This window comes from Artibeus jamaicensis, unplaced genomic scaffold (genome assembly GCF_021234435.1).
Source record: "Artibeus jamaicensis isolate MK-2021 breed Jamaican fruit bat unplaced genomic scaffold, CSHL_Jam_final scaffold_369, whole genome shotgun sequence".
Classification (NCBI taxonomy): domain Eukaryota; kingdom Metazoa; phylum Chordata; class Mammalia; order Chiroptera; family Phyllostomidae; genus Artibeus; species Artibeus jamaicensis.
Genome location: NW_026522042.1, coordinates 34,600,971 through 34,626,831, shown reverse-complemented (window position 1 = coordinate 34,626,831; position 25,861 = coordinate 34,600,971). Strand labels below are relative to the sequence as shown.

Sequence of the window (25,861 nt, the reverse complement as noted above, 5' to 3'; positions counted from 1 at the left end):
CACCAAGGGCTCGGGAAGGTCACTGCTGGTGTGTGTCACTCCCCCGGATACACAGCAGGGCTCTCGACCTGGGGTCAGGCCCTGCGTCAGTGCTGCCTCCAAGGATCTCTCCACAAGATTCAGCTGAGTCCAGGCAAATGCAGCAGCACAGTAAATCCTCTGGTTTTACTTTAACATGTGTGAGCCTGGTAAGTCAACCCTGCAGACAAAATAGCCGGGGCAACCAGGAAGGCTGTTCCAGAGGAGGGACTTGGGACCCACGTAGCGTTCTAGGAGGAACATGGCAGGGCCGGTCCTGAAGTGTCACACACTCAGGTATACAGACACACACAGACACAGATACGCAGACACAAACACACATAGACACACACGCACACAGGCGCCCAGCACTAACTCTCCCGAGTTCTCTACAGACAAGGAACAGGGTCTCCCCAGCACCCCTCCAGGACAGGGCTGGCTCCCTGTCCCCGCTGCCACCAGCCCACTCCTCTCCGACCTCAACGTCGGGGCTGTGCTCACTCGGCACACGGGCGGGAATTAAGGTGAATGTGTCAGCTGAGTCCAGGGCAGGAGGCAATGACATTTATAGAGCCCGCGAATGTTATCTAACTGACCCCACACCTCCCGCCTGAGAGGATGTTCCACATGGGCGCTCTGCAGTCCCCGTCAGGCGAAGCAGCCGGGGGTGCTGTGCAGGGAGTCCCAGGCCCCGGGCGGGGGCGCACTGGCGCGCAGGGAGATGGCTGCCTCCTGCACCGCGTGCATAGGGCTTGGGGGACCGGCCCTTCTGCTCACAAACCACAGAATGTTTTCAATGTCACGTGGTTACAAAACTCAAGCAAACTTTGTCAACTTTTAAATTAAAAAAATGAACATTGTTAGCGGCTTCCTACGGGAACAGCAGTTCCTTTAATTCTGAGCCATGGTGAGCAGCAGATATAAGGATGGAAGGAAGGCTGGGCCTTCCAAAGGCTGGGGCGGCTCTGGCCTTTGCTCTACGTTGCGGCCCCATGTCTGACAGACAGGGAAGCCCGTCACCCTTTGGTCACCAACACTGACAAGCTCAGAAAGTCCTATGTTCAACATGGTGTGTGAGTCCTGAAACACTGAGGTCCCTCCTGTGACTGTCCTCTTTGGAGAATACATTTGAACACAGGCATTCCTGCTTTGAATTATTTCCTTGTCCTTATTGTTTATGTTTGTCTGTCATACCATCTCCCATAAATAGAAGGTGTTGCTCAAATGGGGTTGGGTGCAGCTTTCACAAGAGTCCCCACTGTTTCTCTGTGACCCACGTCACTGACAGATGTGTCCTCTGGGTCAGAATAGAAAGCCAGTGAGAAAAACTCAGTGGACTGCTTCCCTGCTGCCTGGTAGGGAGCTAGAGGCTGGTGGCTAGTTGGGTGCTCACAGTGTAGCTCCTGAGGCCTGGGGCTCAGGGCAGGCTCTCGGGAAAAGCAGTTAAGACAGAAGGACAGGGTTTTAGATTCATCTTCAAGCCCTAGAGAGAGATCCAGAGGAACACTTCCCTTTAAAGTAACCCTCATCCTGTATTCAGAGGTATCCACCCCAAGGCTATTCCCTTGTAGGGCAAGTAGTAACCACCCAGCAGTTGTTATTGCTATATTATGTGGTTCAGCACATTAATAGTAATGAATAGTAAGTGCTGTCAGGTGAAGCCTGTGAGCAAATTGTGTGTGGCCTTGGAGTGACCCACGGGAGCCAGGGCACCAGCTCCGCCTGCAGCAGCGGAGCCTCCACACTGCAGCATCATCCTTCTCCCCAAGTGCCTTCGCCTCCTCGGTCCTCCCTGCACGTCAGCCTGCTCCCAAAGTGTTCCACGTACAAAGGCTTATACGTTTTAACGTACAGAGTCGAGAGAGGACCTGCAACAATTACAGGTATCTCCTGCTTTTCGAAAGTCCGCATTATGCCACTTTGTTTTTATGAAAGACCTATATTAGTACCTGTGTTTGCTAACTGGAAGAAATTCAAAGAGGATTTTTGTTTTTATGAAAAGAGACAAAAAGCATGGAAAGCCTTCAGCATTTGTCGTGCAGCGGCCATTACAGAGGCAGCCGCACCCCACGCAGGGGCAGCGGCAACGCCCCCCGCTCGGCAGTGTTATTTTGTTACTCATGTGTTATCTGGTATGATTTGGGGGTTATGTTTTCAGTCTGGGAACATTCAAAGCTGATTGCTTCTCCCCTTTCTGTCATTTTGGCTTAAGAAAGCTTTCATAGGAACATTCTATTTTTGAATTATGGGGGAAACCTGTATATCTTTATGGCTAGAAATTGATGCAGTAGCTCCTGTTGTACCAACTCTCCCTCTCTCCCTCAAGTAACAAGCACCAACTCTGTCTTTCTCATATCTCTCTCTCTATGTATACACACATATATAAACACTGCAGAGAGACCAAAAGAAAAAGAAAGCAGAAACTGGAGGGGGCTCTAAACTTCGAGAAGGAAATAAGCACTAGTAATTTCCCTTTTGGCTTTTTATTTTTAAGGCTTTTTCCAGAGAGCAAATCACAGCGAGGGCCATGCAGAACAGCTAAAAATTAGAAAGAAACCTGTAGTCCTCCTGGACTGAAAAATCAAAGGACAAAAATGAATATAAGCGCAGAAGCTGAGAAGCAAAGGGGGCAAATCCCAGAAAGGGAAGAACCAGAAAGGCCAAGCCCCAGAGAGTGCGTGTGATTTCTTTCTAGGTCCAGCTGTTCTATCTTTGCGTTACACACAAGAGAGTTAAGCCCAAGCACCAACAGAAGCCAGAAGAAATGTGCAGGAATTTCAGCTGCTGTCACCACAGGGGAGGCATTTTTGGAGTTTTAGTCAGTCCTGGTAAAAAACAATAATGCAGCAACAACAACGGAGCAACAACTACCCCCCAAATCAGTGTTCTTCAGAAGAACCTGGTGGAATACCTGGTGTCTGCAAGGTGTCCGTAACAATGTCCTGGATACAACCCGAACTCACTAGACCAGCGATTGTCAACCTTTTCCGTCTCATGGCACATATAAACTAACTATTAAAATTTTGTGGCACACCAAAAAATATTATATTTTTTGCCAATCTGACAAAAAACTAGGTATAATTTTGATTCATCCACACCAGATGGCTTTTGTTGTGTTGGCTGTCGTCATTTCTTAATTTGACAATCTGAGGGAAAAGAGGTCTGTGCCCCTGACTAAATAGTCAGGTGGTACATGTTTTGAAAATTCTTGCGGCACACCAGCATGCCATGGCACACTGGTTGAAAATCACTGCACCAAACATATGAAGAACGAGTGTAGTGGAACCCATAAACCAATGGAGACCTCAAGGTGACAGAGATGTTAGAATTAGCAGACAAGGATTTTAAAACACCCATTAAAATTATACTTAAAGATATTAAGGAAAATATAATAAATCAACAAACAGTAAATCTTAGCAGTGGAATAGAACAGGGATTGCCAAATTTTTTCTATATGGGCTTAATAGTGGTATTCAAGATGGCGGTAGCATAAGAGGACACTGAATTCACACCTCACATAAGCACACTGAAATATGCATGTATGTCGAGAGGAATTCCTTATGAGAGATAACTGAGGGATTAATAAACAGCTTCTGAACAACAACCAAGAGAAAAAGGCCAAACAGAGGCGACTTGAAAACTGTGGGAGCTTTCTGGGAGTTGTGGCATCTCCAGGCTTGGAGGTGCCAGTGAGCACCATGTTTATGTCCTCCACTTTGATAGGGTGGGTGGGAGCTCTGCTTGGGTGCTTTGGCCTGCCTAGAAGATCCCTGTAGCACATTCCCAGCCACGCTGCTCAGAGCCCATTTCTGCTCTGATTAAAGGGATCAAGCAAGATCAGCAAGTATCACCACATGCACCTAGCCTCCCTGCCCAGAGCTGCTCCAGCCCAACAGGCCAGTGTCCTAGGCTCTTAGGCACTTGTCAGGCCCCAATCAGCCTGCCAAAACCACTGAGCAAACACAGCCTACACAGAGGTCGCTTTTACACAAGGCCACTTTTTAAAGACTTGGAGAGTACTATTTTGTCTAATTCATATAATCAAATGTAGAAAGCCAAACAAAATGAAAAGACAGAAAAATATCTTTAAATAAAGGAGCAAGAAAAATTCCCAGGGGAAAAAATTCTAAACAGAGATAAGTAATTTGTCTGATAAAGAATTTAAAAGGTCATAAGGATTCTCACCAAAATTGAGAGTGGAATACAGGAGCTTAGGGAACACTTCAACAAAGAGTTAGGAAGTATGTATGATAAAGAACCAAGCAGAGCTGAAGAATACAATAACTGAAATCAAAAATACTCTAACAGAAGAACAGATCAGCAACCTGGAAAAAGGACTAGTGGAAATCAACCAATCAGAACAGCAACAAGAAAAGAAGATTTAAAAAAATAAGGATAATTTAGGGGACCTCTGGGATAGCATCAAGTGCACAAACATTCACATTAAAAGGATCCCAGAAGGAGAAGGGGGAAAAAAGGGAACAGAAACTTTATTTGAAGAAATAAATGGCTGAAAACTTTCTTAACCTAGAGAAAGAAACTCAGTGAATTTCAAACAAGATGAACCCAGAGAGACCCACACTACGATATAATGTCATTGAAATAGCAAAAGTTAAAGAGATGGTTTTGAAGGCAGCAAGAGAAAAACAACTAGTTATACACAAAGAAAACCACAAAAGGCCTCCAGGTGATTTTTCAGAAGCACCAGTTACAGGCCAGAAGAGAGTGATACAAAAGGAACCTACAACCTAGAACAATTTACTCAGCAAGGTTATCATTCAGAATTGAAGGAGAGATAAAGAGTTTCCTGGACAAACAGAAACTAAAGGAGTTCCTTAACATTAAACCAGCTTTACAAGAAATGATAAAGAAAATTCTTTAATCAGAAATGGAAAGGCCATATTCAGAAATAAGAAAATATGAGAAAGAAAAATTCTCACAGGTAAAATCAAACACCTAATAAAAACAGTGAGTAAGACTTTAAAAACCCACTATGAAGGTCAAAAGACAAAAGTACCAAAATCAACTCAAACTACAATAAGCAGTTAGGAAATTCACTAAACAAAAAAGTTCTAAAATATGATGCAAAAAACAGAAAGCATAGATGGGGGAGTAAAAATATAGTACTTCTGCTACCACATGTACCTGGCATCATTGCCAGAATATATTAAAACTTAAGTGCCTATCAACTTAAAATATACTGCTATTTATACAGAATGATATATATAAACCTCATGGTAACCACAAAAATAACCTATGAAAGATGTAAAGAATAAAGAGAAAGAAACTCAAACAAAACACTAAAGAAAACCAGCAAAACTTGAGGGAAGAGGTGAAGAAAAGAAGGAAAGATCAAATAAGAACTATTCAATACAAAAAATAACCCAAAACAAATTTTAAATGGCAATAAATACAAACTTAATAAATACTTTAAATGTAGATGGATTAAATGCTCCAATAAAAAGACATAAACTGGCTGCATAGATTAAAAAAATATGACCCATCTCTATGCTGCCTACAAGACACTCACTTCAAATTGAAAAACAGACTGAAAGTGAAGGGATGGAAAAAGATACCCCATGCAAAAAGAAGGGATAATAAAGCTGGGTTAGCAATACTCATATCAGACAAAAATAGTCTTTAAAACAAACAATGTAAAAAAGATAGAAAGAAGGATATTACCTAATTATAAAGGGGTCAGTCCAAGTAGAGGATATAACAATCATAAACATCTATCACCTAGCAGAGAAGTACCTAAATACCTAAAGCAAATATTAATAGCAATAAGGGAAGAAGTTCTCAAAAACACAATAACAGTAGGGGTTAAAAACCAACTCACATCAATGGACAGATCATCCAAACAGAAAATTAGTAAGAAAATAATGGTCTTAAATGTCACATTACACTAAATCAACTTAATAGACATTTATACATTTCATTCAAACATGGCAGAATACATATTTTTTCAAGTGCACATGGAACATTCTCCAGGATAAACCATGCATTAGGCCACAAACAAGTTTCAGTAAATTCAAGAAGACTGAAATCACATCAAGCATCTTTGCTGACCACAATGGCATGAAAGTAGAAATCAACTATTGGACGAAAACTAGGAAAAAAAAACCAAAACCAAATACACAGAGGCCAAACAACATACTATTGACAATCGATGGCTCAAAGAGGAAAGCAAAAGGGAAATCAAAACTACATGGAGACAAATAAAAATGAAAATACAACTTTCCAAATTTTATGGGATGCAGTAAAAGCAGTTCTAAGAAGAAGGTGAACTCTGTAAGAACCTACCACAAGCAGGACAAACCCCAATTTAAAACTGTAACTTTACACCCAAAAGGAACTAAAAAAAAAGCAGAACAAACAAAACCCAAAGTAAATGAAGGGAGGAGATAAGATCAAAGCAGAAATAAACACAATAGAAATTTAAGAAAATAGAAAAGATCAATGAAACTAAGAACAGTTCTTTGAAAAGATAAACAAAATCGACAAACTTCTAGCTAAAATCATTAAGAATAAAAGAGTCCACATAAATAAAATCATAAGCAAAACAGCAGTTACAGCTGACACCACAGAAATACAAAAGATCACTAAAGAATACTACAATTATATGCCAATAAATTTGACAATCTAGAAGAAATGGAAAATTTCTAGAAGCATATAACCTTCCAAGGCTAAACCAGAAAGAAATAAGAAATCTAAACAGATTGATTACTAGCAATGAAATTGAAGCAATAATAAAAAAACTCCCAACAAATGAAAGTCCAGGATCAGACAGCTTCATGGATGAATTCTACCAAAAATTTAAAGAATAATACATTTCTTAAACTATTTCAAAAAATCAAAAGAAATGCTTTCAAAAGTCATTCTATAAAGCCAGAGTTGCCCTTATACCAAAACCAGGTAAAGACATTACAAAAAAAAAAAAAAAGAAAATTACAGGCCAGTATCCTTGATGAGCACAGAGACAAAAATCCTCAACAAAATATTAAAAACTAATTCAACGATACATTAAAAGGATCATACACCATGACTAAATGGAATTTATCCCGGGGATGTAAGGATGCTTCAACACTGGTAAATTAACCAACATGATATATTTCATTAACAAAGTGAAAGATAAAAATCACAGTATCGTCTCAATAAATGTAGACATTTGACAGAATTTCAATTATGATAAAAAAATCTCAACAAAGTGAGTGCAGAAGAAACATTTTTCAACCTAAAAAAGACCATATATGACGAATCCACAGCTAATATCATATTCAATGGTGAAAGCTGAAAACTTTTTCTCTTATATCAGGAACAAGACAAGGATGCCCACTCTCACCACTTCTATCAACACAGTACTGGAATTCCTATCCAGAACAAACCAGAAAAGGATCTAAAAGGCATCTAAACTGGAAAGAAAAAAGTAAAGCTCTCATTATTTGTAAATGACAATGATATATATAGAAAACCCTAAGGATGCCACCAAAATAAACTATTAGCACTAATAAATGAATTAATTAAAGTTGCAGGACATAAAATCAATATATAGAAATTTGTTTGTTGCATTTCTATGTATCATAATAAATAATCAAAAGGAGAAATTAAGAAAACAATCCCATTTACAATTGCATCAAAAAGCATAGATACCTAGAAATAAATTTAACCACAGAGGTGAGAGACTTATATTTTGAAAACCATAAGACATTGAAAAAATTGGAAGACGTTACAAATAAATGAAAGACTATGCCTTGCTCATTGATTAAAGGGATTAACATTGTTAAAATGTCCTAACTGCCCAAAACAACAGTCAATGCAACCTCTATTAAAATACCAATGGCATTCTCTCAGAACTAAAACAAGTAATCCTAAAAATTATATTAAATCACAAAAGACCCCGCATAGCCAAAGAAAATTGAAAAAGAACAAAGTGGGAGGTATCAATCTCCCAGATTTCAAACTATATTACAAATCTACAATAATTAAAGCAGTGTGGTACTGGCATAAAAACATATATACAGATCAATGGAATAGAAATGAGAACCCAGAAAGAAATTCTCCCTTATATGGTTAATTAATCTATGACAAAGTAGGCAAAGAAATACAATGGAGTAAACACAGTCTCTTCAATAAGTGGTTTTGGGAAAACTGGACAGATATATGCACACAAAAAATGAAATCAAACCATGTTCTTACTCAAAGTAGATTAAAGACTTAAGTGTAAGACCTTAAAATTCTTAGAACCATAAAGCCCCTAGAAGAAAACATAGGCAGTAAACTCTTAGCAATATTTTTTTAAAATTATCTCCTCAGGCAAGGGAAACAAAAAAATTTTTTAAATGAGACTTCATAAAACTGAAGATTTCTGCACAGCAAAAAAAAAAAAATCAACAAAACAAAAACACAACCTACCAAATGTGAGAAGATATTTGCCAATGATCTAATAAAGGGTTACTATCCAAAATATATGAGAAACTCATACAAATTAACACCCAAAAAAAAGTCCAATTTAAAAAATGGGCAGAGAACCTGAATAGACACTTCTCCAAAGAAGACATACAGATGGCCAATAGGCATATGAAAAGATTCTCATGTCACTACTCATCAGAGAGATGCAAATTAAAACCACAATGAACCTTATATCAGTCAAAATGGCTATCATCAATAAATCAACAAACAAGTGTTGGTGAGGATGTGGAGAAAACGGAACCCTTATGCACTGTTGGTGGGAATGCAGACTGGTGTAGCCACTGTGGAAAACAGTATGGAGATTCCTCAAAAAATTTTAAAAACCTGCCATATGATCCAGTGATTCCACTTCTAAGTATTTATCTGAAGAAAACAAAAACACTAATTGGAAAAAATATATGCACCTCTGCTGGTAATAGCCAAGGTAACAAGAAGCAACCTAAATGGCCATCAATAGATAAATGGATAAAGAAGATGTGGTGTGTATATACAATGGGATACCAGTCGACTATACAAAGGGTGAAATCTTGCCATTTGCCATAACCTGGATAGACCTAGATGGTATTGTGCTAAATGAAATTATCATTCAGAGAAAGACAAATGCCATATGGTTTCACTATATGTGGATCTAAAAAAAAAAGACAAAACAAATGAATAAACAAAACAAAACAGAAACAGACCTACTGGTAGAGAAAACGAGCTGAGATTTACTGAAGGGGGTGGGGAAAGGGGGATAGGTGAAATAAAAGGCAAAAAACAAAAACAAAAAACCCCACCAGATGGTGAATCATTTAGGCTTGTGGGTTACACAGTCTGTTTTGCAACTACTCGGCTCTGCTATTTAGCACAAAAACAGCCATAATACATAATGAATGGGCACGGCCTGTGTTCCAACATTTTACTTACAAAAACAGGGGACTGACTCAGGGGTTGTAGGCAGCTGACCCCTGAAACAGAAGATAGCTAAAAGAACCAAATGGAAGTTCTAGAATTGGAGAATTCAGTATCTGAATGAAAGAAATCCAATGTATAGGCTTATTTCACAGCAGACAGAGGTGACCGGAGAGGTGGTGGACTTGAAGATCAATCAATAGGAATTATCCAATCTGAAGAACCAGGAGAAGGAAGATGACAAAATGAAGCACCTCAGTGGCCTTGGGGACAATAGCCAAATGTCCATCTACAAGTAACTGGAGTCTCAAAGGAGAGGAGAGAGAGAATGGCGTAGAAAAAAACATCCAAAGAAATAATGGCCGAATGCCCCCAATTTAGTGAAATATACAGATTTACAGATTAGAGAAGTTCTTCAGGTTGGATGGTTTCTACCGATCTATCTTCAAATGAAGCTGGAACAGGTGTGAGGTAAGCTGAGGGTCCAGGGCAGGTAAAATTTGGGCAGGAGAGAAGGAGGAGCCTGAATGTGGCACCTGGAGTTAGGGATGAGCTGGGGGGAGGTGGGGGCCCCGCCAGCACCTCACAAGAGGGACAGCAGAGTCCACTCACTAATCAAACAGAAGACTGATTGACACATGGGGTATGACTCTGGTAGGTAGCTGGTGACCAGGTCACTGAGAGATTATTAAACGAATGACACATTGTACCCCAGTGTAACAGGCACACCAGCAAACACAGAAGACAGGTAAGAAGTGAGGGTGTCACATCAGAGTCACGCACAGGTGGGCCAGCACCACACGAGCTCCCCAGATGGAAAAGGTGCACAGGTGGAAAAAGGGCCACGGGAGGGCACATGCGGGCCTCCCACCCTGGGCCAGAACGAGAAAGCTGAAGGCAGGCCGGCTGGGCAAATCAGAGGGTTGTTGTTCTACAGTTTCAAGAATATAAAAGGCTCATTACAGCCCGGGAAGCCGCTGTGAGAGGAGAAAAATTTCACCCTCGGGTGGCGTTGTGGTTGGTTGGAGGTCTGGAGATCGACTGTGACCATGAAATTCATGGCAAAGTCCCCTGAAGCAGATGCAGACACTTCACCGAAAAGGCTACAAGAATTTGTAAACAGATACTCTGAAGGGGAGTGAGTTTGGATCTCATGAACGTTTACAGCTTCATGTAAAAAGTCCCAGCAAGGCCATTTCCTCTGAGGACATATTCCCGCAGACCCAATGTGTGGGTGACATCCCACATTATCCTAAGCAGGGCTGTTTGCTCACGTGGTGACTGGGGGCCACCATGTCTCCACAGTTGCCACTGTCAGGGTGTTCCGAGTATTGTTCCTCGAAACCAGGACTTTGTCACAGGCCACAGAGCAGCAGGTAGAAGTGGAACTATTGATTTTTGATACTGATGCGGCACAGCCAGAGGACAAAGGGCTCCCGGATGTGGGAGGACCATGAGGCACCACCAGCCCAGAAGGCCTGCACAGAAGGAACCTAGTTTCTAGAAGGCTCAACAAAAACAAATACAAGCAAAAGCTCTTGGAGGCAAATGCAGAGCCAAGACACCCTCGCTAGGACAGCTTTTGTGTTCCCATATCCCACTTGTTTGCCGCAAATGCAGGAGAACAAGGGGCCAAGGGCAGACCCCTGATGAATAGCAGGGGCAGACCCACCTCCAGCTGCAGGGGCCCTCAAGGAGCTGTACCTCTGGTGGGAGTGGGGGGGCCTGGGGTCAGAGTCACATTCCTGCGTGTTGGACATCTTTCTGTGGGAGGGACCTGTCTTGCCACTTACTATAAGTTATTAGTATTTCATCTCTTTCCGACATGGTTTCCTTATTGTCAAATGATAGTCTCCTAAACCTTTCTGGGCTGTTGGAAAAAGGAAAATCAGGTTCCTGGAAGGAATGTACATTGAGTGTTTCTTACCCGAGCCCGAAGAAAGTCAAAGGGAAAGGTTGTCATTTATTTTTAATTTTAGTTTTTTGGCTGGGGCGTCAAGAAGAAGGGATCTCCCACTCCACGTGGCCCCACCATGGCATGCACACCCCCTCCGACACATGTGCCCACCACAGCATGCACACGTCCACCACGCCATGCACACACCTTCACCACAGCCAGCAGCGGAGTCCTTCCTGGGCCCAGCCATGAATCAACCGTTAGCTCTCATGACAGGAGGGTAGGCTTGAGGCCAGGCTGCCCAAGGAGCACAGACCCTCCCCTGCTACCCTGGATGGAGGCACAGGGTCTACCCCGAGGAGCACACTACAAAGCAGAAACTTCTTCCTGGGCATAGTGTCTTGTTTAAATTCCCACAGTCAGGCACTGAGGCCAGTGAGCATAGATTTAAGCTGAAAACAGCCCAGCAGGGCACCTCAGACTCTTGCAGGTGGCTGGGCTGGTGTGATGGACCCATTCAACTCAAGGGCTGCCTGGCCCCAGCACCTGCCCCTGATGGTGGCCACCACGGACATGGGCCAGGGGAGAGACTTCAGCCAAGGGCAGAGCTTCCAGGCTGCCAGCATCCTTCCAGCTCCTCTCCTGGGAGCCAACACAACTGTGCCACATCAGGTCTACCAGAGAAATTCTGCTCAGTTCTGGATTAGCCACGGGCCACAAGCGCAATTCAGGATCACAGATGGCACACCACACACTTAGCAAGATGCCAGCACTGGCTCAGGGAGGCACACCGTTTATTGGCAGTGGATTTACATTCAGCCCGTTAACACCCAAACACATCTTTAGATCATGAGCAAACCAAACATGTAAATGGAAAGCCCACTGGAGGCGCGCCCACGTGGGCAGCCCAGTGGGGTTCTCAAGGGAGTGTGAGTGTGGGGACGAATTCCCTGCACCAAGGGAGGACGGGAGGAGGGGCCTGTAGCACCTGGCTGGTGGCTGGGGACTTCCTGACTCTGAGTTGCCAGTCATGGGGTTAGAGTGGCTTCTCTGGTCTGAAGAGCCCGTCCTGTCCCTGGGGGCTGGCCACATGTGTCCCTCCTGCACTTGCCAGTGTGTCCAGTGCAGGACGCGGGGATGTTGCTCTAATGCACTCCTACCAGGCCCCAAGTCCCCCAAATGCACATTCTACTCAGTTACTGAGTTACTGCTGTCACCGCCACAGAGGTGACATCTACCTGTAGGGAGTCTCGCCTCTGAGTTGGCCTTTGGGAAGTAGCAGGAGACTGAGGCCCCTCTGGTGCACTGGTGTTGACTATGCCTGTTCCCAGGCCTGCTCCGGGGCCCTGCCCTAGAGGTGCCTCATGACATCTCAAGCTGAAAAAGCCTCTGGGACCCCACAACACAGTTGCAGCGGGCCAAAGCCTCCAACTGGTGCAGCCAAAGAGAGGCTTGAGCCTCTTCCTGCACCCCAGCTTCCTCCCTAGCCCATCCCCCTGGGAGCCCAGCTCTTGCCAGTGGGGTGGGTCCAGGGAGCCTCCTTGGTGACCCTGTGTCCAGGGTTCAACGGCCACCATGGCAACACTCCATGAGATGTGTGTGGGGGTGGCAATAACTTGAGTGGATATCCCCTCAGTGCTTGCCATGGTCTGTCCTGGCCCAAATTCCACCCACCCCTTACCAACACCTGGTAGGGACTACCACAGAGTACCTGTCATTCACTGACAGGCCCGATGACCCTAGGGAGTGACAGAGCTGGGATCAAAACCCAGGCCCAGCATTCATGGCCACATGGGAAATAAGCTGAAACCCCCAACCCCATGGGAACCAGCACACACATGTACCTGTGCATACACACACAACCACACATGAGCATGCACATAGAAATTTGGATGTGGGCTTGCCTGGTGGCCCTGCCCGGTGGCCCTGCCCCACTCATGTCCACGTCTGGCTGGCAAATGAAGGGGGAAGGGTGAACTGTGCTGAGTGCACAGCACATGGAGCCAATTTCTAAGGGAAAGCATGAGGGGGAGGGGGCAGCACTGTGCTTATTGCACCCCAAACAAGGGCTACTAAACCCAGGAAGAAACGAAGTCCCACAAGCTGGTGGTTTTCGCCCTTTGCATTGTTCCCAAAGCTGTCAGAAACAGGCGTTTCCAGCTTTCCTATCCTGCCTTTGCAAGAAACCTTTTTCCAGCTGAGAACTCAAACCTGGTTGGACTTTGGCATGACAGCTCCGCAGGTGGTGAATTCATGGAAGAAAAGAAAGAGTCTGACCCTCCCCCAGGAGCTCTGTTCCTTCTCCCTGAGCAAGGGTTCGGCCCTGAAAGGAGCTGGCCTACCTCTGCCCCCAGAGGCTGGAGGTTGGGGCGAGAGTGGTTCATGGGACACCTTCCCGGAGCTGACACTGGTCTGTCTGCAGGGGCCATATCTGTGTCTGAAGCAAGTAAAGGGTTCTATGAGGGCATGGAGGGGAGATGCCTAGGAGACAGCTTGGCCCAACCCCACCCCATTTCTGTCCCCCATCTCAACCTGCACCTGGCCACCACCTGATCCCTCTGCCTGGACTCTGAGCCCTCACCCAGTAAACCATGGGGCTCTCCCCCCTTTCTAGAACTGAATGACACTTGGGTTATAGATGAGAACTTGAGACACAGCCGGCTCCCAGGAAGGACCCTGGGCCCAGCTCAGGCACCTTGCATGGCCTGAAGAATAGCCATGTTAGCACTCACCCCGCTCAGGTGCTGCCCAGGGTTTGGCAGCAGCCCTGGTGCTGCCAGTGGTCATCATTTGTAGATGCCACCCCTGCACACAGTTCAGGTCTGACAGAGCCTGGCACCACAGGCCCTCCCTACCTCCCAGGCCTGGGCCCTCCTGGGATGCTGGAGGCACAAAGGCCCAAGCGACAGCCTGGCAGGCCCTGCAGCTCTCAGAGGCTCCATGTCACCAGGGCCGTCAGCAGCTCAGAGGGAAGAGCCTGCACCCCTGACCAGACCCTGGTGCACATATGCACTGGTTTTCTAATTTCTGCATTCTGAACATGTTATTGGGAAGACTCCTCCAAATGAGAGGGATTTTGCCACATTACAAATCACCCTGGGGCAGTTCAGCTTACAGCGTGATGGGTCTGAGTGGCCCTCATACCCCCGGCATGGTGCTCCTCACAGTAGGGTCCAGTCCACCCAGGTTCAGAAGCCCTCATGGCCCCACTTCCCTGGCCCCTCTGACCTCACTTCCCAGAACTCCCTGCTGGCTCCCCCAGCTGACCCTCAGACACACCCACACATGCCCATCACAACGCTTTGCACTGGCTGTTCCACCCCTGATAATGCTTTTCCCCCTCACCCACTGGCTCACTGTCCCCGTCATGTGTTCACTATTGTACTTAATGCCATTATTCCATGACTTAGCTGCGTCTGTCTGTCCCTGCACAGGAATGCTACCCTCCGAGGTTTGGGTCTGTTTTATAGGAAGCTGCCTCCTCCTGGCCCACAGCCGTGCCAGGCACGTGACATTTGTTAAATGAATATCACACTGGTGAGAGCTCACCCAGCACCCAGAACTGTGGCTGTGAGAAGATCAAATCAACCCATTCAAGGCCTAAAGAGTCATCACTGCGCTGAGGCCGTTGACCTGCCTGGGACCCAAGCTCCATCCCAGGGCAGTGCATGAGCCAGGAACTGTGCAAGGCGTCTGTGTCTCCGGAAGCCAGCATGTCAGCACCCGGCAGATTCATTCTGTCTTGTTTTACAGGGTTGGATGTGGGGAGAATAGGACCACAGACTTCAGCTTGTGGTGGAGGGCAGCACTCTGGATTTGCAGGGAGGAGCCTGCTGTCTCCTGGGGGCCCGGCCCACTCAGGTGAGCTCTGTGTGTGGTGACAGTGTTCCCGCCCTGAGCCCTGACATGCCCACAGCACTCTGAGCTAATGCTGGCACTGCGTGTCGACAGTCTGCTCGGCTGGAGAGTGTCATCATAGGGCGTGCCGTTCAGCTCACCGGAGGCTGGGTGGCAGTTTGGGGAAAAAAATTCGGCTGAGGAACTTAGGAAGCTGCTTCCCAGGCCCAGCATCTGGACAGTTTGTAGGAAGCTTACAGACAGGTGAGAAGCTGACAGTCATCAATGTGTTCATTCATTCACTCATTCATTCATCCATCCATCTATCCATCACCTTTGCAGGAGCATTGTGGGGGGTAAGTAGGGCTCTGGTCTTTGGGGACACTGCAGGACCAGAAAGACACAGTCCCTGCCTTTTCAGCACTGACAGGGTAATGGAGGCATCCTCAGGAGCTGGGGGTTGGGGGACTGGATGGTTCTGAGCTCAGAAGAGGTGCTGCAAGAGAGATCCCACCCAGGTAGGTGGGGCTCAGCGCCCTGGCCCGGGCTACCTACCCGACAGGGGCGGGGTTGTGTATGTGCGTAGGGGTGTGGAGCTTCAGGTGAAGCCACGGGAAACCACTGCATGGCAGGGCCACAGCAGAGTGGTTGGGGAGCTGCCAGGCACTCACCTACCCCCAGCCCACGTGCCCCTGAGCGCACCACCCTCCCAGTTTGAAGGGCTCTGCAGGCAGGGCTGGGTGGGGTGCAGGCATCTGGATTCACCAGAATTGCTCTCTCCCCAGCCCTGAACAGAGATGGGAGAAAACGGAAGACAAAGATATGAAGAGACAGAGAAGGGCTGAAAATAAGTGCATGCGGTCAGGAAGAAGGGCTGGAGGTCAGAGGGTGGGGGAAGGATGTGAACAAGGCACAGACGTGGGTGGAGCAAGAGACCCGCCCCCATTGAGCAAACCTCAGACAGCTCAGACCCCAAAGCTAGGAAAGCCCCCAGCCTCCTTGAAGCTTTTGCAAAGAACAGAGACCCCACTGAGCCCAGCATGGCTCAGGCAGCAAACCACCCACTCTGGGCTCCAGTGCTGAGGGATGGGGGAGTTGGCTCTGCTTAGACCCCCTTGCCCAACACCTGGCACCCCAAGATATGATCCCTGAGACCTGGTGCCCTAACACCTGGCACCTGAGATCCAGCATCCCAAGGCTTGGTGTCTGAGACCCAACACCAGAGAGCTGCCAGCTGCCACACTCAGAGCTGTGGGCAGGGTGCTCCTGGAAGCAGGCCTGTTCCAGCACCCCAGCAGGAGCAAAACCAGAGAAGCCCCTTCTCTGCGAGCAACTCAGAGCACCTGCCAGGGGAGGGCAGGTGGAGAAGCTGAGAAGAGCTGGCCCTGCCCTTGGCTGGCCCTGACATTGGCTGGCCTCCTTCATCAAACACAGAGCACCCACCCCCTTTGGGTGCACAGCTTCCGGTAAAAGGGAGTGAGAGGACACCAGGGAGAGGATGTGTGGATGGAAATTCCAACTTTAAACACTCCCTGGCTCCTGGAGAGCATGTGGCAGGGGGCCCATTTCTTGTGGCAGGGAAAACCCACCTGTGTCCTACTGGGGCAGAGTGGAACCTTCCTGGAGGGACCAGAGCTGGAGGTGGGATTGGAGCTGACATGTCTGTGAATAAATAAAATGTGAGGCTGATGAAGGGCCAGATTAGAGAGTGCAGAGATTAGTCTCTGCAAACTCCTGCATTCACAGAGTCTGTGCATGCTAAGGCTGACCGGGCGCCAGACTCCAGAGGGACTTGGAGTCCTGGGAACAGGTGCTGATTCTCTCCTGGACTCTTACGGGAAGCTGGCCCAGGTGGCAGGCTCCCCGGGGAGTCCCCTCTACGGAGCAGGCGGGCCTGGGTGCTACTGCACTTCCCAACCTTTGCCCCTTCCTCAGAATAGTTCAGAGAAATATCTTAGTTCCGAATGCCCCAGGATTGTTTTACAGCTGGGGGCTAATACTCCTGTAGGCAGTTCCTAAAAAAAAGAGAGACTTTACACCCTCAGCATAGAACCCTCGCTCCCAGAAACCCTTGGGAAAGTCCTTGAGTCCAGGCCTTGGATGATGGGTCTTCACTTCAGGTCATAGACTCCTGTCCTGCTGGGACTGGGGGTCTGCAAGGGCCCACTAGCTGTTTCTACTCTTGGGAGGGTAGGGTCCACTTGGAGTGCTTGCTGGTCACTTTGCCCTTCTGGGCCATCCTTGTCCTTCAGACCCTCTCATGTATTCCCTCCATGGGAGCCAGGGAAATTCAGCAGGTGCAGGGAGGAAAGCGTGGTGGAGGGGGCTGGGGGCCCACCGGAAAGAGCAGGACAGGAGGCAGGGGCTCCTGGTCCAAACCCAGAGCATGCGAAATGAACCCCAGGCAGTAACAAACCGCAGGGCTTCCCCCAGAGCCCTGGAATATGGTTCAGGGCAGACACCCAGTGACTGACAGCTGGACCTCCAAGAAATCCACCATTAGGCAGGGGGTCTAGACAGAAGTCACACAGCCAGGGTGGGCCAAGAACTGAGGGCACTATTAGTGAGAGAAAGCCTGGCCTGGTCCAAGGTCCAAAGTCACCCTGGTAGGGGTGGCAGCAGACTCGGGACTCCCCAAGAAAGCATGTGTCCAGGGCTCCAGGCTGGTCCAGAGGAAACCCCCCACCCTGACCAGGGCAGACACCATCCACGGCACGAGGACCCTCCACCTTGTTCTTCACCCAGCCCTGAGCTCTGGACAGGTCCCGGGCCCGAGTGGCCCCCTTCCTCCCTGAATTTCCTAAAGATGCACTCACAGGCCCAGATGCACACGTGTGGGGAGCTGGCAGACATGAGGTCTCAGCCATTTGCAGGCACGGCCGTCACACCTGCTCCTCACCTTGCCAAGTGGCAGGACCTAGTCCTGGGCCCCCGAGACAGTGCTGTGATCCTACTCTCCACTGCTGTCTGTACCCAGCTACTAAGTAGAGAAGTTGCCTTAAAACATGCACACAAATATATGGCCTGTGTCTCAGGGTCCCCAAGACCTTATTTCCCCAACAAAGTTACAAAGGGCTGGAAGAGATCTGACCCCTGCCACACGTCCGGCTAAGAACTTAGAACCATGTGTGAGATGCTCACCAAATGTTTGGAAATCACTATCAGTCCAACTCTTCTGTTCTGTAACTAGAGACTCAAATAGTCTGGCTGATCCCTGACCATTTTAAATGATGAAAGGGGCCAAGGAGCTTAACAAGTGTGAACCCTGGACTGCAGGGTGGAAGGAAGTGTACCATGGTCCAAACACGTCCCTCATCTGTGCACAGGCTGGACCCTTGGCCACATGGCCTCCAGGCCCAGTGAGGTCACGGTTTGGGCATGAGTGCTCTTAGAGGTTTCAGTATAGGAGCCGGGGCTGGCTTCATAGGGTAGGAGTCATCTGAGGGGGCCTGGTCCGTGAGCCAGGACCTAAGTGTAAGTCAGAGTTCTCAGAGGCCAGGGGAAACTGCATGCAGAGGGCTGGGCAAGGAGGTGGGCTGGACTGTGGGGAGCTGCTGGCTTAGTCCAGCAGAAGCCAGGTCAGAGCTCTGCTTTTCACTGCAGAGAGCACAGTGGATTCTGAGGGGGCGGCACATGAGCCTTGGAGGGTCCAGAGCATAGAGGGATCCAGACTGGAGTGAGTCTGGACCACTGGGACGGGGTGACTGGCTCGAGGTGATTCCTGGTTTATGGGGCTAAGTGTGAGCAGTGGATCCAGCTTGTTTGCTAAGCTTTGGCTTTGAGGCTGGGGGCCTGGAGAGTGGTGGGAGATGTCTGTGCAGAGATGCCTAATGACCAGCCACACTTTCAGGGAACCCCAGACACCTGGTACCTGGAGGTGCTGGGTGTAGGGTGGTACATGGAGGGTGGACTCAGGAGAGGCCTCAGGCCCAGGCCCAGGCCCAGGCCCAGGCCTAGGAGCAGGGCCCCAAGGTGGATGAGCAAGGAGCAGCCTCAAATGATGGGGACAGGACAAGGCAGTAAGGGGGGACCCCAGAGGGCTGGGAAAAGAGGAGGGGTCACGTGAGGCTCAGGCTCTGCCATGAAGGCAAGACTTGGGCAGGGTCAGTGCAGGGGATTCCCGGGGACAGGATGATGGGGGAGCACAAGGAGGGACAGGGAGCGAGCAAGGCTGGGAGAGGGGTGGGCATGGGTAGAGTCCCAGCTTACTTTTTAAGATGGGGAGACTGAGTGTCCTGCAGTACTGCCTATTCACGGGGGAGGCCCTGGTGCCGTCATAGCGGGAGCCTCCAAATACAGAACTATGTGGGTTTAGGATGAGGCAAGGCCTGGCCTAAGGCCAAAGGGCACTCCAGGAGACCTTGGCCAGCCCCTGGATCTTCATTGTCCCCAGAGCCCCCACCCCCAGCTTCCTAGGATTACAACATATGGGGTGTGGTGATGTTAAGGTGAGCCTTTTTAAATGGTGAGAGCTGGCAGGAAAGCACATTCTGCCCTGCCCATGAGACAGAGCTGGAGCTGCCGGAGCGGGCGACCCCCACCCTGGAGAAGGCCCTCTTTGGACAGTTCAAGTCCTCAGAGACCTGCAGGACGTGGCTCTTCCTGGGTGAGTAACAAAATCTGGGCCAGGCAAACACTTGGGGCAGTGCTAACCTCCCAGTGCTCCCACCCCCACTCAAGGCTGACTGGCCGGTGCCCCCGATGGCTGTCACTAAACTTTCACGCGCCAGCCTCCACACCTGTGCAGACACCGGAAAGTGCACGTTTGATTACACAACAGAGATGCTGCCCCTCCCAGACTGTTTTGGGCCCACCCTGCGCGTGTCATCATCCTTATGGTCGTTACATAAAGGAGGGAGGCGGGCAGAGGCACGGACCCCCTCGCCCTGCCACTCTGCCCCAGAAAGAGATCAGTTCTTGGGTGAGCAGTGTCAATGGCAAGGCAAGGTGTGCCCAGAGCCCCAGGCTGAGGCTGGACCTGCCCAGTAAACGTCACATTGGACGTGGCCAGTGTCAGCAGTCTCCCTGCAGCAGAGGCGTCTGGCAGAGACACAGCACAGGAGACCTCCACTTGGTGCTCACGATTCACTCCTGACATCACCACTGCCACGGGAAAGCCCTCTGGGGGACAAAGTAAGAACGGTGACCACCCAGGCAGGGCAAGGGGCGACAGGCAAGCCAGGGAAAAGGAGGGAGGAGGCAGAGGGAGCCCAAAAGAGAAAGGAGGAATGGGCAGGGCTTCGGGGAGGCCGTTGGCACAAAGTGGAGTAAAAGGAAAACAACCTGCAACCAGCAGGCAGGTACCCCCAGCCTCAGGTCCAAAGTCCCCTAAGGTCTGGCCCCAAATCTGCCCTTCTCGTCCTGCAGAGATGAGGATGGCAGTGCCCCCCCCAAACCCCAGAAGGGGCCCTCCTCTCTCTGCCCTGCCCTTCCCCATTCCAAAACCATTGGTGACCCGTCCTAACCATTCACCCCAGTCTTGAGGGGGGCTGGTCCTCGGACCTCCTTCTCAGTGGGCCCTCCCTCTCAGCGGGCCCTCCCTCATGCTCCCCCTAGTAAGTTACAAATGCCCTTACACCTCCACCCTCTCAACTAAGACCCTCCCTGGCGTTGACCAACACTCAGAAATTCAGTCCTCCTCAGCTCTTAGGGAAGCTGACCTTCCCATCACCTTGCCGGGAGTTACGGCAGTCCCCACTTTGCTAGCTCACCGGAGCAAGTTAAAAGAAGAGAAATCTTGACAGTCGGGAGTGTAAAAGAGAAACACTCTCAGTGGAAAAATCGCTCCTATAAGTAGGATTTTACTGGGTTTAATTTTGAGTGGCATCATTTCCCTTTCTGCTCAGGAATAAAGTATCACTTCAGTGCTTGACAGCCAGGACATTCCCTCTCTCAGCGTATTAAAAAGCCCCATGAGCCCGACAGACAGAAAACCCAGCCCAGGAGCCCCGGAGAGGAGCAGCGCACTGCCCGTAGCCCTGGGTGTGCCACTGGAGCTTGAACGCGGGGCGGCGGAGGCCAGAGCGCGCAGGCTCCCACACTGCACTCGCCCAGCAAGACCCGGCGACTCTCCGGGACCCGCACTGCTGCGGCCCCTGAGCCTCCCTGTTTGACCCAAAGTCCGACTCCCCCGGGCTGGGCGCGGTGCTCTCGGACCGACCGCGGGACACTGACGTTAGACGCGCCCCTTCCACAAGAAAGGCCGTGGACCCGGCACAGACCCGAAGGAAGACGGGGGCCTAGCTCTGTTCCCTGGAGCGCAGGCGGGTCGGTGGAGGGAAAGTCGCAGAGAAGCCAGAACCCCGCGACTCTCCCAACTCTAGGTCGCTTACCGATCTTGGCCACGCTGGCCACGAGGATCCAAAGCGCGATGATGTACGGGTCCTGGACGTGGTGCCATTTGAAGGTGACCACCTGGAAGCCCTGGCTTTCGTCCTGTTCGACAGCAGGCTCCTCCTCGACGCCCCGCGCAGGTGGCAGCTCGCCCAGCGCCAGCAGCAGCGCCAGTAGAAGCCTCCAGCCCGGGCCAAGGGCCCCGCGCCGCGACATCGTAGCCACCGCTCAGAGCCCTGTCCGGACGCTCATGTCGTGTGAATCTGGCTGCGCTCAGCTGGACGAGCTGTGCCTCGGCAGCTGGACACACCAGCCGGCGGGACTCGCGAGGGGCGGCGTGGAGCCTGGAGCGCTCAGGGTACGGGCTGTTGCCCTAGTCCCCGCCCGCCGGGGTGGCCTTTAATCCCGAGGCCCCCTCCCGCTCCGGGGCGGGGCGTTCCCGCCCCCGCCTCGCACTTGCAAACGCAGACACAGCCGCGCGCTCTCGGCACGCCTACCTCGGGCCAAACCAGCTTTTAGACCTCACCTTCCCACCCCCACGTACCGGTCCCCTTTGTCCCCCTCCCTCATTAGCCTGTACACTCTGCGCTCCGAGTGCTACCCACTCCCGCCCTCTCCTGGAGCCCAAGGCTGCAAGGTGCAGGTGGGGAGGTCCGTGCGGTGGCAAGGCGATGGAGGACCACCTCCCTTGGGGACGGAGAGCAGAGCTGGGGTCTGGGGGTCCCAATGGGCGCGGCTGCCAGGTGGCGGGTGCTCCGGGCCTCTGGCACTTCTTGGCGTTCGTTCAGCTCCCGAGTTGCCTGAGGCCTCCATGGGCACACTGGCCGCAAGCAACTCCTCCACAAACGCAGGTCCCGAGGCTGTTAGACCCCACTAGGGGCCGGAGGGCCAGGCCGCCAGCCTCGTGCTGTCTTCCATATGAACCTGTATTTCATAGCAGGATCCAACAACTTGTCTGAAAACCAGGGCCTCCTCCTCCCCAACCTCCGGCAGTGCAGAATCCAAGTTGCTGCCCTTCCCCACGTATGCCCCCTGTTCCTGTGTGAGGGATAGCTTCTGTGAGGGGGCCCACCGCCCCCACCTCAGAGCCCAGTGGCCCTGCTCAGACCTCCAGCATCGGACAAGAAATGCCGTTTTTTACCTTAGGGTGGGCTTCAGATTGACTTGGGATGGGCGGCGCTGCTGCCCCTGGGGTCTGCAGTGTCTGCAGATGGCTCACCTGGGCATCTCAGATTCCCAGATGCCAACGCACCTTACATTTCCTCCCCAAACCCACCCAGAGACCTCAACAGGGGCAGCCCTGCCTTCTGTTTACCCCCAAACCCGGGATGCATACCTGACTTCTTTGGATCACGCTGTTTCCATCTCAGAAAACCTGCCTGTTCTAATTGCAAAAGACAAACAGAACCGACCACTGCTCAGCACCCCTGGCCACCACTGGCTGCTGCAAAGGCAGATGCCCGGTCCAGCACCCCCCTATTGGACCCTCCAACTTAGAGGAACTCTCAAGACTCAGGCCCCTCCCTGACTTCCTCTGAGCCCCGCCACCACCCCCAGATGCTCCCCTTTTATTGGGACCTCTGCTCCCGGGCTCCCTTGGCTCTGTAACGTCTTGCTCCAGTGTCACCTCTTTGTTTCACCCCTTGATCTCTCAGCTCCCTTGCCCCCTCCCCAACTTGTGCTTCTCCATACCTTCTGGGCTTTCAACATGCTGTCTGCTCCATTTGCCTGTTGACTGTCTGCCCTCTCCATGGGAACATCTGTTCCCTCAGAGAAGGGCTTCATGAAGCCCTCCAGGCTCGCAGCTGCAACCCTAGTGCGTGAGACAGTGCCTGGCACACAGGAGCATTCAGGAGATATTGGTCAGATGAATGGACAATTGATGGACAGGTGGGTAAGAGGTAAGGTGGACACATCTAATATCTGAGTATATGTTGGTGTCTTAGGAGGAGGCGAGGGCAGTGCCGAGCTGGGTGACTTCAGAGTTCCCTTCCTGGTTTTGAAACCAGAAAAGTCAGCGTACGTGCTGCCTGTCACTACCAGAACCAGTAAGTAGAGACAAGGATCAGATCTTTAGGGGCACTTTATTCAGATGCTGGTGATCTCAGAGGACAGCAGTTTTTAAAAACCATCTTAACAGCTCATCTCAAACCCACCTTTTATAGGGAGAAGGAAAGTGTGGGTAAGGGGTTTGGGAAAAGGTTGATCAGATTGGAGTTACAATTTTTCTAGTATTCTTTATTTGCTGATCGAAAATTCTTCATCTGAGTCATAATGGCTTGGAGACCATCCGCAGGCTTGCAGAGCCTCTGGGGCCCAGAGAGTGGATTGCTTGTGGGCCTCCTGGATTTAGTAGTTCGTGAATTCCAGTTCCTGGAATAACAGCTTTCCACTCGCATTAATCACTTAAGCCTATCAACTGTAACTGAAGATAAAATCTTTAACTCTGGAGTTCTCCTATCAGTTTCTTATCTTGAAAGGTGGCTATCAGTCAAGTAATGGAAGGTTCAAATCATGCTCGGTTGGCTGGGTGGCTGGATGCTAAATGGTGAGAGAAACCGGGCGACCATTGGGAGGATGCTGCAGAGGGTGTCAGTATTTACTGGGGGTTCTGGGAGCACTTGTCAGCTGTAAGGGTCTCTGTGGTAGCCCAGGAATGATGGGGGAGAAAGGCCAGGCTCAAGGTTTTTTGTGAACATGGGGTGGGGGCTGGACTGAGCTGAGCACAGCGTCTAGTCCACAGCACCCCTCAATGGAAGTATGTGACTAGCAACTGCTAGGGCGGCCCTGCCTGGTGGGCCATGGCGGATGGTGTGTGGTGGTGATATGGATAGCTGGACTGGACCACTGAGAGGAGGCAGAGGGTGGGGAACAAGAAGGACCACTGGAGGAGACTGTGGAACCACCTGAGCCAGTGGCAGGCCAGTGACTAAACTCCTGCCTTCCAAATGCTCCACCTCTGGTAGAATGTCCTGCTCCTGGCAGCAGGTCCACTGGCCCTGGCGTAGATGGCAGCAGGCAGAAGTATTGTGCTGAGCATTCGCAAAGCTAAGAAGACAATTGGAAAGTGGGGAAAGCCCTCCTACCCACTTCCAGTAACTGATCAGGAATGGGATCAGAGGAAGACAGGCATATGCACCATAGAGATTAGAATGGTGGCAGGGAAGGTGCTAGATGGAAGAAGCCTGTCAGTCTAGCCTGGGGCAAAGAATGGATTGGTCAGGGGGTGGACCCTCCTGGAGTACACAGAGGTTTGGGAAGTTAATTGGAATTTTTTTCGTCCCACACCCAAAACTAATATAAACCCAAGGGGAGGCAGGGATGCAAAATCTTACCAATCTGGCTAACGCACTGGCTGGTGCATTCACAGGACCTTCTGGCCCTGGAAGTGCATGGTCAGTGCTGGTGCCAACCCCACACATGGGTTCCAGGATAAGGTCTGGGGCCTGACAGTGTCTGAGAGAAAAACCGAGCTGCCCGATTGACCACTCAGTGGCTGCCTGCAGTTCCAGGAGGACAGTAGTTTAAATAAGAGAAGGAACTCTGGACACTGCCTTTGGTTTTGGTCTAGGTCTGGCTGAGGATGGCTGGGCTTTTCTCCAGGTTTCCCCAAAAAGATGGGCTTTGAGGAAAGAGCCTGCCATTCTCCCAGATTGTGCAACATTTGAATAAAAACCTCTTTTCTTTCTCACCAGCCTCTGCCTCTAGAATTTGCTTATTAATGGCAGCAGGCAGCCGAACCCCCTCTTTGGCTGGGTAACCATTGCTCCCAGCTCAGGCTTGTCCATGCTGTACCTGCTTCTGTCCCCAGCTCCATTCCCAGCCTCTTGTCCTAAAGGCAGAGCCAGCTAGACATGATTACCTGCAGCCCAGACACCCTCCTTGTTCCTTTCTCAGGGCTCTGGGTGAAGACTCTACGGGAGCGTCCTCTTTGATGACAGCGCCCTTGCATTCCACAGGAAAGCCAAATGACCCCCAGAACAGCATGTTCTCTGATGCCTGGTGACCCTCCGGTCACACTACCCTTGGAGCTTTTCACGAGAGCCTGTCCTAGGAGCTCACAACATTTCTCTTGGGAGCAGCTTCTTCTGAGACCCAGGAGGTAGTTCAAAGGGCAGAGGACTGGTGGATTCAGAGTGAGGCTGATGCCAGTCATCAGCCATCACACAGTGTGGGTGGCCACACGTAACCCAAGGACAAGGGACAGTTGAAAGGAAGCAAGCCCCTGCGATGCTATGGTGGGAGCATGGGGTGACTACACAGGGCAGGAAAACTCCGATGAAAAGTAGGTTGTTTGCAAGATCTGTGGGCACATAAAGGATGAATGCCTTTGTGCTCTCTGTTGCTGGAAGGCTCCAGGGCAGGAGGCACTGCTCAGCCTCTTGCCTGGGAATGGTGGTACAGTGGTGAAGATAC

At 50.0% G+C, this 25,861-nt stretch overlaps 1 protein-coding gene across 2 annotated transcripts in view; it reads right to left on the bottom strand.

The window, feature by feature from the left end:
- SLC9A3 (solute carrier family 9 member A3) overlaps positions 1–21,829 on the bottom strand; it is a 48,839-nt gene extending 27,010 nt beyond the window's left edge. For both annotated transcript variants that reach the window (XM_037137390.2, XM_037137391.2), the window contains exon 1: positions 21,445–21,829. In XM_037137390.2, coding sequence (XP_036993285.2) covers positions 21,445–21,661 — 217 coding nt within the window. In that variant the 5' untranslated portion in view covers positions 21,662–21,829. The remainder of the gene's footprint in view (positions 1–21,444) is intronic.
- Positions 21,830–25,861: the final 4,032 nt, after the last annotated feature.